The sequence below is a fragment of the Talaromyces rugulosus genome, chromosome II, assembly GCF_013368755.1.
Source record: "Talaromyces rugulosus chromosome II, complete sequence".
NCBI classification, from domain to species: Eukaryota; Fungi; Ascomycota; class Eurotiomycetes; order Eurotiales; family Trichocomaceae; genus Talaromyces; species Talaromyces rugulosus.
The window spans coordinates 371,778-384,111 of NC_049562.1; the positions used below are offsets into that span (position 1 = coordinate 371,778).

The 12,334-nt window shown below is 43.4% G+C and overlaps 5 protein-coding genes across 5 annotated transcripts; 4 read left to right on the top strand and 1 right to left on the bottom strand.

Moving 5' to 3' along the window:
* Positions 1-3,006: 3,006 nt before the first annotated feature.
* On the top strand, positions 3,007-4,080 carry TRUGW13939_02583 (uncharacterized protein; the record flags this gene model as incomplete). The annotated part of the gene is made up of 1 exon (XM_035485776.1): positions 3,007-4,080. One exon carries the CDS (start codon positions 3,007-3,009, stop codon positions 4,078-4,080), a length of 1,074 nt encoding a protein of 357 aa, XP_035341669.1.
* A 218-nt stretch (positions 4,081-4,298) lies between these two features.
* On the bottom strand, positions 4,299-6,310 carry TRUGW13939_02584 (uncharacterized protein; the record flags this gene model as incomplete). Its single annotated transcript, XM_035485777.1, has 7 exons — positions 4,299-4,511; positions 4,567-4,694; positions 4,746-4,820; positions 4,873-5,484; positions 5,544-5,633; positions 5,715-6,028; positions 6,090-6,310. The coding sequence occupies 7 exons, from the start codon at positions 6,308-6,310 to the stop codon at positions 4,299-4,301; spliced, it is 1,653 nt and encodes a 550-aa protein (XP_035341670.1).
* An 848-nt stretch (positions 6,311-7,158) lies between these two features.
* Positions 7,159-7,758, top strand: TRUGW13939_02585 (uncharacterized protein; the record flags this gene model as incomplete). The annotated part of the gene is made up of 1 exon (XM_035485778.1): positions 7,159-7,758. One exon carries the CDS (start codon positions 7,159-7,161, stop codon positions 7,756-7,758), a length of 600 nt encoding a protein of 199 aa, XP_035341671.1.
* A 38-nt stretch (positions 7,759-7,796) lies between these two features.
* TRUGW13939_02586 (uncharacterized protein) lies at positions 7,797-8,702 on the top strand (the record flags this gene model as incomplete). Its single annotated transcript, XM_035485779.1, has 1 exon — positions 7,797-8,702. The coding sequence occupies one exon, from the start codon at positions 7,797-7,799 to the stop codon at positions 8,700-8,702; it is 906 nt and encodes a 301-aa protein (XP_035341672.1).
* Positions 8,703-9,375: 673 nt separating this feature from the next.
* On the top strand, positions 9,376-11,061 carry TRUGW13939_02587 (uncharacterized protein; the record flags this gene model as incomplete). The annotated part of the gene is made up of 9 exons (XM_035485780.1): positions 9,376-9,510; positions 9,578-9,674; positions 9,759-9,849; positions 9,908-9,991; positions 10,048-10,269; positions 10,328-10,545; positions 10,601-10,693; positions 10,752-10,902; positions 10,971-11,061. 9 exons carry the CDS (start codon positions 9,376-9,378, stop codon positions 11,059-11,061), a joined length of 1,182 nt encoding a protein of 393 aa, XP_035341673.1.
* Positions 11,062-12,334: the final 1,273 nt, after the last annotated feature.

A 12,334-nucleotide genomic window follows, 5' to 3' on the forward strand; every position in this document is an offset into this window, starting at 1 on the left:
GAGTAGCTCTACCAAAGTACTAAGTGTTTATCTACCATAGAAACAGCACTAAAGTATATAAAAAGGACCCTCACCAATTGAGCTGACTCCTGACTAGTTAATCAATATAGACCACATGCTCTGAGCACACATAAAAAAGCCCTAGATTAAGGGTCATAGTATCCTAAAAAGTCTGGCTAATCACCAGACAGAAGGACATCAGAGATACCTAGGGCAGAAGCCACCAGCACAGGCATCTCAGAGATGACCTGTGTATAACAAAGAGTCTCATCAGCATCCTCCACCATATTTTCAGCCAAGGAAGCCAAAATAACATCCCTAGCAAAGCTAGACTCAAGACAATCAGTCATGTCGGCATCAAGCTCAAAAGACAACAAGTCTGAATCTTCCTAAAAATTAGATATACCTATTAGTATCTACTACATATACTATCCACCTAGACCCCAAGACGGAGCCTACTAGGAAAAGGAAACCAAGGTCAATTTGAGAAAGCCTATATCAAACTACTTACAACAGTGAGGAGTACATCAAGCTCCTCAGTAGTGACGGCAGAGGGAGTAAAAACATTCTCCTATTATTCAAACCTATTAGCCAATAATCTAATAACTGCTGGATAACTATTACAAGAAGTTCCAAAAACAACTGCAGTAACTCAGAATACCAAAGCACTATGCCATTCCACTAGGAACCAACTCAAAGCTGACTAAGAGCCTCTCAAGGAAACACTTACCAGAGCAGGGCGGCGAGCACCACAGCCATAACAAGTAAAGCCTAAAGGCCCATAACAGGTTAGGGTTTTCTACAAGAATGTTAGGATAGATCAATATACACCTGAACTAGGAGACAAACAGGCTTAGAAACACAAAAGACCATTATTAGCAGAGACAGAAGCAGAATAGAACAAAGAAAAAAGCTTGATTCTAAGAATTACCATGATTTAAAATTAGTAAAATATCCATAATAGCTTACAACTCGAAATCAATCAACAGAGGAATCAACAAGGAGCACATACCAAGGTGTTGCTACACATAGATAAAAAACATCCCATATTTATTTTTAAAGTTCCTATATATCAACACACACATAGGTAGACCCACCCACTACTACACTAAACCGCCTTCCGAATCAGGAAACCGTGATGCCCTTTATTTTGATTGGCCAGCTACTGCAACAACCACCGCATCAGACATAAGGTTATTCCCAACCTACAGATACAAGATCTCGAGGACAATCCCTTCCAGGAGAGATGGATTGTGAAGTGCCAAGCTCAGGGATGCCAATCCAGCTTACAAAGGCCTGCATATCCTCCACAGATTGAGTTGATACATCACAAAGAATGCATCTACCCCTCATGCTCGGTGAATATAACCCTGTTAGGAAGTAGGATCTCATCTAGATCAGGCTTATAAGCTTGAGACCCCATCCCCCAGGATGAAGGGGCTCAAGCGGTTTATTCTATATCAATATAACCCATCTCTATTTACTTTATATACTGCCTCGACTCCTAGTAGGAACCCCCTCGGAGCCCAGTAGGTTCCAACTCCCTCATATATAAGTCTTTCAGACACCACCCACTTTACAGGCCTTTAATAATCTTTACCTATACTTACTGGTCATATTATCTTAATTTTCTAGGCTTAGCAGTAATATAATAAAAGAATTAAGATATAGTTTAAGCAATAATTAGATTGCTGATACTACTATACAAGCTTTATAGTCTTAAGTAAAAAATAAAGAAAATAATATTTGATTTTATATAATAATAAGTTGATTCCTATCCTCTAAGAGTACTCTATAACGAGAAAACTAAACATGAGAAAGGAAAGAAGAAGAGAAAGAACCTCCCCCGCTAGTTATATGAGAAATATTCCTTTGTGTACATCAGTCTATTCCCTTTATAGTTCCGCATGAGGTTATTCCCATCTCAGTACCGCTCTCGGTTCCCTTTCCCTGGTGGTGCCTCAGGCCGCCACTGCTGGTTCCCGAGGCCTGGGTCAGGACCGTCACAGGCTAAAAGATTTCTACAAAAACTGACTAACGCTTGGAATTTATTAAGTTTATATATTTTTATTGATTTTTTAGACTATATAGCTTTATATAATGTAAAACTTATATATATATTAATTTGATTAAAAATAATTAAGAATTGGGAGTGCTAATTTTCATAATTTATATGGGAACCCCATATAAAACCGAAAATCGGTGTTGAGCCGAAAACGTTGATGAGACGGCGCGCACCCAAAGCGGAAGCAGCGGGTGCACGGTTAATAATCATGGAGAACTTGGTGGAAAACTCCCAAATCAGGTTTAGTAGGAGCGGTAGTGAGTGATATAGTAATCTGGTTATTCAGTAAGCGGTCTAAAATTAAGTTTTCCACGGTTAGAAAACTTTTCAATTAAGAATATCACTGCCCTTCTAAGGAAGCCTAAGTGGACTACTGCTCCCCTAAAGAGCTAGTATTACGTTGGGCAGAATATATTATAAAATCATCATATTATGGAAGATTATTCGAAATATAGTTGGTGCGTATATTGATTTATAATCATTATAGAAATAGCAGGTATTAATTTTGAAATTTTCGGGAAAATCACCAAATTTTGGCAAGGTGGTATAGACCTCCCTCCGTAGGTATATATATGTAGAGACAAAAAGGGACGAATGAAGACAATTACGATTCTCGTCAGAAACGAAATCTCTTTAGAAAAAAACTTACATCTTGATATAGCAAGTGAAGATAAGTAAGGAGCAGTCGTACTCGGACATGCACGCGTGTCACGCCTGGAAACCAACATTGAATAACCAAATCCCACCCGGCTATCTAGAAAGTCCGATGACAAATGTGCTAAAAAAAACCGTGTTTTCTGCTGCGGGGAAATCTGCCGGTTGCAACATTTCGAATAAGGACATCATGACGGCAGGCCTATTTGTCATCATTCACTCATCGTATAAAGCATTGATGACTCCCGCTCAAAGTAGCGGCACATTTTATCCTCACTCAGTACACGATGCCTGTCCAGAAAGCTATTAAAACCATATCCCCTAAAAATGAAGGCCTCGTCTTCGACTGGCCTATCCCGGCCCTCCGTGATGATTACATCCTCGTCAAAACCGTCAGTGTGGCCTTGAACCCAACCGACTGGAAGCATATCGACTTTTTCGCTCCGGTGGGTTGCCTTATGGGCTGTGACTATTCTGGCATAGTCGAGGCTGTTGGCAAGGACGTGAAGAAGCCGTTCAAAAAGGGTGACCGCATTTGCGGCTATGCACATGGTGGCAATTCGATTCAGCCAGAGGACGGCTCTTTTGCCGAGTATATCATTGTCAAAGGTGATACCCAGATGCTGGTTCCCGATAATGTCAGCTTTCAAGATGCAGCTACCTTGGGAGTTGGTGTTGCCACAGTAGCCCAATCGTTGTATCAGTCATTGAAACTCGCTCTACCAACCCACCCACTCAGCAAGGAGCAGTCCGTTCCCATCCTCATCTATGGGGGTTCCACTGCAACGGGTACTCTGGCTATCCAGTTTGCAAAGCTATCGGGTTACCGTGTCTTGACCACTTGTTCACCGCGGAACTTTGATCTTGTCAAAAAACTCGGTGCTGATGCCGTGTACGATTACAAGGATCCCCAGGCACCCGAGGAGATACGCAAGTCCACTAACGACAATCTCACTCTCGTCCTCGACAACATTTCTGACGAAGCAAGCGCTGCATTCTCCGACAACGCCCTCTCTACTTCGGGTGGTGATTACGTTGCGCTTCTACAAAAGCCGGGGATTCCACGAGCTAATGTCAGAGATCGTTCGATTCTGGCATATACCGCAATTGGAGAATATTTTGAGTTTGCAGACCCTGATTCCAACACAACTATCAAATTTGAGGCGAAGCCGGAGGATAAAGAATATGCAACCATGTTTTGGGGTATTACTGAGCCACTATTTGCTGAAGGCAAGCTGAAACCACACCCCGCCAAAGTCAATCCGGGCGGCCTCAAAGGAGTTCTAGACGGGCTGAACCTAATGCGAGAAGGTAAGGTTAGCGGAGAGAAGCTGGTTTACAATGTGGACGAAACGAACTAGCTTTCAATGGCGTGACTTCGATCATTCCATGTCAACTGTTCAATTCGTCACAACTGCCTGAGTTCTTTCGCCTAACAGTTTGTTATGTAAATTCTACATAGCTACATTGCAATTCATATACGCTGGTAGTCGATATCTATTTGATTGCAGAAAACATGCCGTTGTGCCTGATCGTTCTACAATATCAACAAACTTTAAACAAATATCGCACTTGCTATCTACGGGTCAGACGAGTCGATAAAATCAACGGACTGTAAGCCGGAGTCAAACTCTGGATTCACCCAAGATGGTTGCGGTGTTTTCTCGCGCATCTTTCCTCCAAATCTCTGCAATGAGGCGAAGACCACAGTGCCGCCAATCAGAGTGATCAAGGCTTGCGCTGTAAAGCACCATGTCCATCCAGATTTACTTTGCCAAGTTGCAATGAAAAACTATTGTTCATAGTTAGCAGTGTATTTTCAAAGTATTCAGGCGTTTGCGTCGTACCGGGTCAATGAATGCGCTCAAGTTGAGAAAGACGGCATAAAAAGTGACCACACTCATAGACTGCAGGGGATAACTGTCGACAATGTAACTACTTGTCACGGTATTTCCAATTTGTATACCGGCAGCGACTATTAAAATTGCATAAGTAAATAGATCACTTGTTAGGCAGAAACACTTACACAGGAAGAGCGCCACCTGTCCTACCATCCAATGATAGCCTTTGTCGATGCTGATGCCCCAAACAATCAATCCAACTGTAGGAAATGTAAGCAAATTACTCGATAGATGACTATGCGATAAACTGACCTGCCGTCAAAACAATAGCAGGGTAAGCTAGCCACAATCTCATCTCAGCAGTGCGTACGCCACCATTCTTCTTTGCTAGTCTTGCAACGATATAATCGCTCAAAGTACCAGAAAAGAAGATTTCCGAAAATAAAGTCCCTAAAAACAAGCCCAGGAATAGCAATCCTTGAATCAGGGGCGAGTAGTTTGCATAGGCAGCGGGCACCATTGTGATCACCGATAACACCCACCAATACCAGAGGAAGCAGTAACCTAAAATAGAAATTGCAACAACAGGATATCGAAAGGTGATGAAGAACCGAGTTACGGAGTCCCAAGGTTTCGGATGGCAGATTCCGGGGATAGGATGGTAGTTGATGAAAAGAAGCGTTTTTGTGCGTTTCAGGTCTTTGAACATCTCTGTGGGTGTTTCTTGCTTTTGGGCTGACTTTCTAGGACGTTTTTCAATGTCATTTGAAAAAGAATCCTCCTTTGGCATTTTCTGGAGCATGAGGCTGCGAGGATATAATGTCTCAGGCATGAAAAACAATTCCAATACCAGTAGCGCTGCAAACAGAATGCAATTGAACCAGTCAATCCAAGCTGCGCTAACTACGTCAAGGAAACCACCAACTAAATACACAAGTTAGCGCATCAGATGGCAATTGTAATTGGAGAGTTGATAGTCGTACAAGTTGGTCCGAGGAGAAGGCCCGAGTCGATTGCTAGAACCCACAGACCAAGTTTCTGGCCACGCTCAAAGTCAAAGAACATATCATTGACTAAATCCCGTTGTTAGCAATGTAAATAGTAATTTGTTTTATATTTTATGGATTGGAGAAAAGGGAATTTATGCCACGTACCGACGGCCATTCCTACGGTTGATGCAGGACTAACGCCGAACCCTTGAAAAAAGCGTCCAGCCATATAACCTCCATAGGTGTCCGCCACAGCAACCCCTATTGTGGAAACCAATGATATAATAGTGCCAACTATGAAGATAGAGCGACGGCCATAAATATCACTGAAGGAGGACCAAAAGAGCGGGCCAACGGCAAGGCCCAGAGCGGGGATAGCCACAGTCCAATTCACCTGAGAATAAGAGATATTAAACTGGTCCTGGATTTCGGCAAACGAAGGCACTGTTGTTGTTGTTATGTAAGTGAATAAGAAATATCTACAATGTAGAAAAACAGGTCAGTTTTCGTGGTTGTTCGGAAGGAAGAGGGTGGAGTTACTTGAACATCACAATGCTCAACACTACATTCTTCTGAAACCGAGACCAATTCAAAGGATCCAATGGGTCCGAGGTCGGTTGAGGATGTGTCTTCGTTGTATGGTTGTTTAGCGAGGTGTCGCGGAACATGCCATGGTCTATAGGGTTGACCTCGGATTGCGATGATGCATCGACGACGTGAATATCATCAGGTTGTCGGTTCGCTTTAGATTTCTCGTCCATATTGATGACCGGCTTTCATTTATGTAGCGACAGTTGACGTTAACAGGGGAAAAAATAGTCCAAAAAGTAAATCGGGAGTATAACAATATAGGGCTAAATAAGTCCTCTGTCTAACGTCCTAGCGAATACATATATTTTATCTGCCAGGAACGCAACGCCCCGGCTATCAATAAGCAATGGCATGACATTGGGCAGTGCTTATCTTTACCGCGACTAATGGCCTACAACCTCTGGCAATGCAATTGTTATTGATGTCGAAGCTCTAGCCAAAGCCGAGTGATAACGGCCGATCGAGTTCCCCACAGCACGTAATTGCTGCACTCGCTGATAAGGCCAATGGGCCGAAGGCCAGGAAGATAAGCTGCCTGTCATTTCCGTGAGTAAGCTATTTGTTTTACTAGAATCAAGAGAAATTCCCAAAATAGGAAATTAATAGGTAGAGTCGAGGGATAATATTACTTGAAAAATGTACTTCAATTGTAGGGACCTCAAGTGAAAATCGTCGAGGTGTTAGCAGATAACTTAACACTTCAACCCGCAAACTCTGCGATCTCGCTGTTGGTTGACTGCCTAAAAATGTTGGTGGGGGGTTCAACACGACAGCTTCTTTTCTATGCGCTGCTGGAAATCCTCCTGCAGGAAAAACCTTTTTAGCCCAAAATTCGGTTAACAAATCTGGACCCAGTTGGTCTCGGACTATTAGGCTGTGTGGCCTTGCATTACTAGTGGCTCAGAATCTACTGGGAAAAAAATTAAAATACTCTCTACATTATCGGAGTTTATATTATAACATTGGTCGCCTTCAGATATTTTAACTTGTGTTGAAAAACATTCGCGAATAGGAATCAATGGCTGTGGCTACTCCAAGAAAGGCTTCGCTGCCCACCGAGTATACATCACTCCTACCGAATCCTTTAGACGAGCACGACTCAACTAGCCCAGATGAAAGCGAAGATACCAGCACCGGGCATCCCATGCTAGCCGAGTTGTGGTTACTGTTCAAGAGATGTGTGCCCGTAATTCTCGCCTACACTTTGCAGAATAGTCTCCAAACAGCATCAGTGCTCATTGTTGGGCGGTCGTCTCCTGAAAATCTGGCGGCGGCTGCTTTTGCGTTCATGTTCGCTGCATGCAGTGGATGGCTCATTGCACTCGGCGGTACTACTGCCATTGATACACTGGCATCTTCGTCGTTCACTGGTAGCACGAACAAGCATGATCTTGGCATCCTCTTGCAGCGTGGCTTCGTTGTGCTTGGACTATTTTATATTCCAGTGGCCATTCTTTGGGCATTTGCAGAGCATATCTTTCTCTTTCTTGGACAAGATCCGGTGTTGTCACGAGATAGTGCTAGGTTTCTTCTGTGCCTGATTCCTGGAGGGCTGGGGTATATCTACTTTGAATCGATGAAAAAGTATCTTCAAGCGCAAGGCGAGTTCTGCCTCTGACGAGTACCATAATATAATCTAATTAATCAACAGGAATAATGCGCCCCGGGACATATGTTCTGCTCATCACTTCGCCTCTCAACGCCTATCTTAATTATCTATTCTGTTACACCTTTGGCATTGGCCTTCTCGGAGCTCCTATTGCAACTAGTATTTCCTACTGGCTGTCCTTCATTCTGCTAGTTCTTTACGCGCGATTTGTTGCAGGGTCCGAGTACTGGGGTGGTTGGTCCTGGTCAGCCTTTGATAACATCGGTCCTTTTGCACGTCTGGCTATATTAGGCGTCATCCATGTGGGAACGGAATGGTTGGCGTTTGAGATTGTCGCATTTGTTGCCGGTCGTCTAGGTACTATTCCACTAGCGGCACAAAGCGTCATTATGACCGCTGATCAGATCCTAAATACCATCCCCTTTGGTATCGGAGTCGCTGCTTCTTCGCGCGTGGGTAATCTGCTTGGGGCCAGGGACGCCGCCGGTGCCGCTCGCGCTGCCAACATGGCAGCCTGGCTGAGTCTCCTCTTAGGTGGGGTAGTCTTGGCCATTCTCATGGCCACCAAAAACAACTTTGCCCTGATCTTCAATGATGATGATCGGGTTGTGCGTCTGACTGCCGAAGTGCTGCCGTACGTGGCACTGTTCCAGATCGCTGATGGGCTCAACGGAAGCTGCGGAGGAAGTCTCCGTGGCATGGGCCGGCAGCATGTCGGTGCATTTGTGAATGTGGTGAGCTACTATTGTGGCGCTCTACCATTGGGTATCTGGCTGGCCTTTCATGGTTGGGGCCTTAGTGGGCTGTGGGCGGGACAATGCATTGCGCTGTATCTAGTTGGTATACTCGAATGGGCCATTGTTTTCACAAGCGATTGGAAGAAGGAAGTCGAAAGAGCTTTCTCGCGCATGGAGGTTCATGACAGGATGGAAGTTGGTGGATTACAGGGTTAGCTTTTGTTGGTTGGTGAGACATTTTTGGTTGGAGCTATGTACCGGAGACGTGATGGGATGGTAGAATTGAAAGAGATAAGAAAATAAACATTGACAAATCAGTTTTTTCAACGAAAAACACTATCCAAGTAGTATAGACTCAAAAAAAAAGAAACTTGGGTTTCTCCTGTAAACTTCTCTTTTTGTCCTAGTCGTCACTTCGGTGCATGATGTCGGATTAAGACTACACGCCATCATATCAAGAGAACTCCGGACGTTTACAACTTTAGATAAGTAGACAGCCCACCATTGGTCACGAATGTTCTATCAGTAGCCCGATCACCATGTTGACAAAACTGGGGTGCTTGTTTCCCGAATAGGAAATCCGTGGGAGTGGGGATAGTGGCCGAGTTAGGCCGAATCGGGTAACCTTTTAGAGTTACAGCGGGGAAGATATCATATCAAACTACGTATCTAGATCTATATGCTCATACGATTACTGTATTTTCATGCAGTGAAGCGAAGATTTTGTCAATCAAGATTGTCGGTCAACATGAGCGCCGAAGATTTCAGTCGTGATCAACACGATAGGATCATATAATATGCACCCGCCTCTCATCTGAAAATATTTTCCGTCCACCAATCCTTTACTCTCTTACATCTTTTTCCAATCTTTCAAAAGGGAAATTTTATGATGCATGCCCATATCCTAAATACCCTGGCGCTTGCCAGTCTCGCTATTGCCCATGGAGATCACCAGCAAGTGCCCATGTCTGGCCCGCACAAACAGCTGTGGTACAACACCCTGCCAGGAGACGGCGGGAAACAAGTAGGCTTTGGATTGACATTTGATCATATTATGAAGAGCTCTATCTGACACTAGAGCTTCTTTTCAGGCGGACTCGGTCTTCTCGGGTATATCGACTTTCGGACGGTTGCCGTATTTTCCTTGTTTGGCCAGCGATGAAGAGTCGTACGATATTGCTTTCCTAGGTGCGCTCTTCTCATTCCATTTTACTTGACCGAGATCAAAGTACTTTACTGCTGAGCTAAATGCTAATGCGCGTAAATATATAGGTGCCCCATTTGACACAGGCACTTCCTACCGGCCAGGTGCTAGGTTCGGGCCTAGTGGTATCAGACAGGGCTCTCGTCGGCTAAACCTCTAGTATGCTTTTTCATGAACCACTTTACTTTAGTAGAAAATCTGCTGATTAAAATTCCAGTGGTGGCTACAACGTTCCATTAGATGCAAACCCATTTGCCAGCGAGATCAAAGTTCTCGACTGCGGCGATATCCCAGTTACCTCGTAAATAACCCACCTTACCATTTCAGAAATTTGAAAATGTTAATTATTTAATGCAGTTATGACAATGATTACGCCATCCAGCAAATTGAAGAAGGCCACAACAGTGTCCTGATGCGCCAGCCGTTTACTGATGCTATGAAACCTGGACAATCTCGAGCGGGCAAAACGCTACCGCGAGTTATTACACTTGGAGGGGATCATACAATTACACTGCCGTTGCTGCGAAGCATTAACCGCGCTTATGGGCCGGTATCAGTGATTCATTTTGACAGTCATCTGTGAGTCCTTTTTATTGGAGAAAATGGCCAATTTCAAACTCTAAGACCGAAAAAACAGGGACACTTGGAAGCCAAAGGTTTTCGGCGGTGCGCCTTCAAAGACTGCTAGCATCAACCATGGAACATACTTCTATCATGCAGCTATGGAGGGACTCTTGAAGAACGACACTAATATCCATGCCGGCATCCGAACCACACTATCGGGTCTCTCAGACTATGATAACGATGGCTATGTTGGTTTCAGTATTGTTGAGGCTAGAGAGATCGACACCATCGGTATGTCATATATTCTAAGATTTTTATTCCAAATTTCTTACAAGGAAATGCACAGGAACCGACGGAATTATCCAGAAAATCCGTGACCGAGTCGGCACTGTCAATCCGGTTTACTTGTCCATCGACATTGACACTCTTGACCCAGCGTGTACGCTCTTACTCTTCTCTTAACTAACCCCTTCAAAAATTCTGACTAGGGTATATAGTCGCCCCCGCCACAGGAACCCCCGAAACAGGTGGCTGGTCAACCCGTGAATTGCGCACCATTGTCCGCGGCCTCGACGGCCTCAACTTCATCGGCGCAGATATTGTCGAGGTGGCACCGGCATATGATACCAATGCAGAGCACACTACCATGTAAGTTTTTTTGCAACAACCCCAAATTAATGCCATGTACTAGGCTAAATGTCGTTTGATGAATGTAGGGCAGCCGCCGACGTTTTATACGAGGTTCTTACGATGATGGTTAAAAAGGGACCTTTGAGTATTGAGGGATCTCAGAGAGATGCATACTAGTTTTAGCGTTGAAGTTGGTCAATGGTTGTAAGAAATTGGGGGCTGTGGTGTTTTTAGTTATCAAGTCCACAGGCTGTTGAAAGATGAACATGGGGTTGAGAAAAACTGTTATTTCAATTTTACGTGGCATATATTTTTAAAATCAAAATTAATCGTCAATTTGACTGTTATCTCGATAAAAAGACTAAATTATCACGTAAATCGTAAACACAAGACATCAAGTCGGCACTTGAGGTGCTGTCGAAAATAATGAGACACCTCAGTTCAGTTACGTCAGTATCAATAATTCCCATAAATAATTATCATATGCTGAACATATTAGTTTGTCAGGTACAGTAGTATGAGCTATAAATGATAAGCCGTTGTGCATGTTTCCTAATAAGGAAATTCACGGGAGTGGGGTGCAGCAAGACTCGCTCCATATACCACTTTGATCTCTTATCTTCGGAAACAATGTTTCTAACAAAAAGCGAGTCATGAAATTGATATCAATTATCCCTAATGAGGAATTTCATGGGAGTGGAGAAACATTTGATGTGTTTTAAGTAACATTAACTAACATTGCCAATCTATGTTGTATCACTGTATCTCACAGCCAATTCCTGATGTGCTCAGAAACTTCCCTTGTTTACCAAATTTTATACTCATGCTAATGGCTATTCTACTCTCTCATCAAGTCTCCCTCGGTGGAGGGTACTCCGTGAGTAGCGTGTCCGAGCCTGGACGGCGTTGCCGTACATATCGCCATGGAGACTTCTTTATATCTCTCTCATGTGTCGTTAGTGACCGACAAGAGGCATACCCCTTCCATACGACATAACTAGTGGTGGTAAAATAGTAGTACTTAAAGCCTATAGTTGTCTATTGTTAGACTATACAAGGAAATTTTTTTTTAGAGAGAGGAATTAGATGATAGTTTGGGTGCGCATGTGGTATAGGATTTTATCACATTGAAAAACCGAGCTATCAAAAATCAAATTATATTGATGGCCACTTACCTAGATGTGTAGCTCTTTAAGATGTCAGTAGCGTTGGAAGAGCCCTAGAAGGGACATTTGAAGCTATAATAGGATATAATGCAAAAATTAATCAATCACTATGATCAAGCACAATTAAGCCGATCATCCATATCTTCGACTAATTCAACACTCAACATTTTACATTCCTATCCTTTACTAAGTAGACATCTACATAGAGTTTTGATCAGACCAAATTATATTACGTGTTATTTAACAACCAGAAGAAAAAAATATTACTATTAATTAATCGTCAA